Genomic DNA, 2,474 nt, shown 5'->3' on the forward strand with positions numbered 1-2,474 from the left:
ACCGCCCCGGTGCTAACGGCGCGGCTGCGAGCCGCCTCATCCTGCGCTGCCTCGCTTCGTGAGGTTTCAAGACCTGAGCAGCACGGACCAGGAATATAAAACCATCATTTCAGTCTCTCTACTCCCTAACGATTTAAACTGGTTTTTTTTTCCTTCCTCTAGATTACTTGTCCTAACCAAAAGTGCTGAATCTTCTGAAAGATCAAGCTGGCTTTTTCCACATCCTCCCCTGCCACTGCGGAACTGCTGCAGGAACGATGCTCGAGGCAGCAGCTCCCGTTTTCCCTCCTTCATGCTGACCTGCTCCAGCTCCCTGGGTGTGACTGAGGGGACCAGAAATCACTGAAGAGCAAAAGAGCTTTAGAGCCCTGGCATTTCCCACTCGGTCTGTTCTCACTGAGGAGTTTTAAGATGCCACTCTCTTGTTTTTTCTCACTAGCTACCAAGCAAAGTGATCAGGATGGGTTTTACTTAAGAGAATAATCGTATTTAAAAACACGGCAACAGGAGAAACACCCAAAACAAGGCTCATACACGTAGTCTTGCTTTAATAACCTAGATCTGTTTCCTGCGTGTTAAAATTGTGGTTGTGGTCTGAAAAGGACCTGAAAACACTGTCACGTGTCTTAGATTCCAGGTCTGATGTACAGCAAGAGTTCCAGACCTGCGCAGTCGCAAATCCCACCCACCGAGAACCTCGACGGACAGACGTAAAATAAATTGCACCAGGAGTGTGTGCGTCGGTAAAAAGGAGATGGAGTGGAGCAGTAAAAAGCCTGTTGCGGGAGCACAAGAGCTACGATGAGCTCGTTAATTAATAGATCTTGATACTGAAATGTTACTGCGCTGGTACCTGCTCCGAATCACGTCGCTGCTGTGTTCCGTAACGCTTCTCTGATCGTCCAGCTGGAGGGACCCTCTCGCTCCGGAGGCTGCGGTACAGCACCCCGGGAGTTCCTCGGTTAAATTAGCCTGGGGTGGCCGGCTTCTTTCCAAGTTATTTTTAGAGCCTCCCACCCGCTCCTTTCCTTCTCCACTCCATTACCTTCAGGGTCAGACTAAGCTGCTTTTTATCAACAACTGCACCAGTTGGCTTTTTAATTAGCGGGTGTGCTCAGTCCTGCTCACGAGCAAACAGTCTGACTACGCAGCAGTCTGACTGCCTCAGACAATCCGACCGCCACACAAGGGATTTTTCCTTTATCAGAAGTTGTCGGAGAGGATGGCAGGAGGACACTCGTGCTCGGAGGTCAGAGAGGTTGCTCTGCACAGAACAGTTTGCAGATGAAGTTGCCAGCTGGTGAGAATCACTCAAACTCTTGCCCGTGTGGTTTAGAAAGACCCGTCTGGCTGTCAGCGCTGCCGGGAGCGCACTGACCCACCCCTTTCCCTTCTCCTGGGTGCTGGGTGAGAAAAGTGAAGGCTACACGTGGTCTAACCCAGCACTCGAGATGCCCAGGGTCCCCTCGCTGTATCTGGGCTAACGCAAGCTGCTTTGCTTCATCTGGATTAATAACGTTTTCTCTGAGCGAACGCCCTCTGAGGTGCCAGTTGTGCCTTTCGGGCTGGTTCGTGTCTCCCTTCACGAGACCTCTCAAGCCAGCCGATGCTCGTTTACCTTCAGGAAAGCCTGAGCTGCTTTGATCTCTCCGTGGCTGCCTGTCATGTGAGCACCTTTAAAAGAGCAGCCCGTGGGGAAATGGCAAAGTATGGCAAATCTGAAGAAGCAGCAATCGAATTCCTTCAGCTCTTTCCGTCTTTTCAGGGGGAATAAAAACAGAAAGTTGTAACGCAGTAGGTAGCCCTAGTGATGGTTTGATATTCAGTGGCCTCGTGGTGTTCTTTCAGTTCAGGAACAAACTCACAGAAGTATTTTGGATTCGGGAAGGGGACCCTTTCGCATTAGAAATACGCGGGTACCTGTCAAGAGGAACCCTGACAAGGCAACACTTCACTGCTGAGAGGAAAGTATCTGCAGCACACGGGGATCCCACAGCGCGCTTTGCCCGCGCTCTGCTTTCCTAAGTGTTATTTAAAGAGCCGAATCGGAAGACACATTCTGAAGACTCATCTAAAGCTTTGGCTCTGGCCCTGTCTCGGTGTCAGCCAGGAGCCAAGGCGGGCAGGTCGGGCTGACCTTTTGCTGCGGGCTCACCTGCGTCGCGGAGAAGAACACGGCCATCGCCTGCCCTTGGCTCTTGGTAAGGGATCGCAGGACATCGAGCGACAGGATGTTTTTTGTTCCCTCCCATATGGACAGCACCTGTGGGGAAGAAGAGAGCGTGGAAGAACACGGAGGAGCCTTTTGGAGCAGCTGCAATAAAGAAAGGGGAATGTGAGGAAACAAGACGTGGGGCAGAGCTAAGGGCTGTCAAGGACACCTCCAGAAACAGCTCGCCTCACCGCGAGGGGAGAGGAGCAGTGATGAGAACAAGGAGCTCAGTACCAAGCTGAAACAACCCCAGCGCCAGGAA

The 2,474-nt window shown here is 51.8% G+C and overlaps 1 protein-coding gene across 1 annotated transcript in view; it reads right to left on the reverse strand.

Moving 5' to 3' along the window:
* Positions 1-2,155: 2,155 nt before the first annotated feature.
* The window catches only part of LOC104277548 (probable acyl-CoA dehydrogenase 6), a gene marked incomplete at its 3' end in the record, with an annotated part of 12,726 nt that continues 12,407 nt past the window's right edge, over positions 2,156-2,474 (reverse strand). Inside the window, exon 12 of the mRNA XM_009874214.1 lies at positions 2,156-2,263. Within this exon, the coding sequence (XP_009872516.1) occupies positions 2,156-2,263 (108 nt within the window). The remainder of the gene's footprint in view (positions 2,264-2,474) is intronic.

This window comes from Apaloderma vittatum, unplaced genomic scaffold, assembly GCF_000703405.1.
Source record: "Apaloderma vittatum isolate BGI_N311 unplaced genomic scaffold, ASM70340v1 scaffold3508, whole genome shotgun sequence".
NCBI lineage: Eukaryota > Metazoa > Chordata > Aves > Trogoniformes > Trogonidae > Apaloderma > Apaloderma vittatum.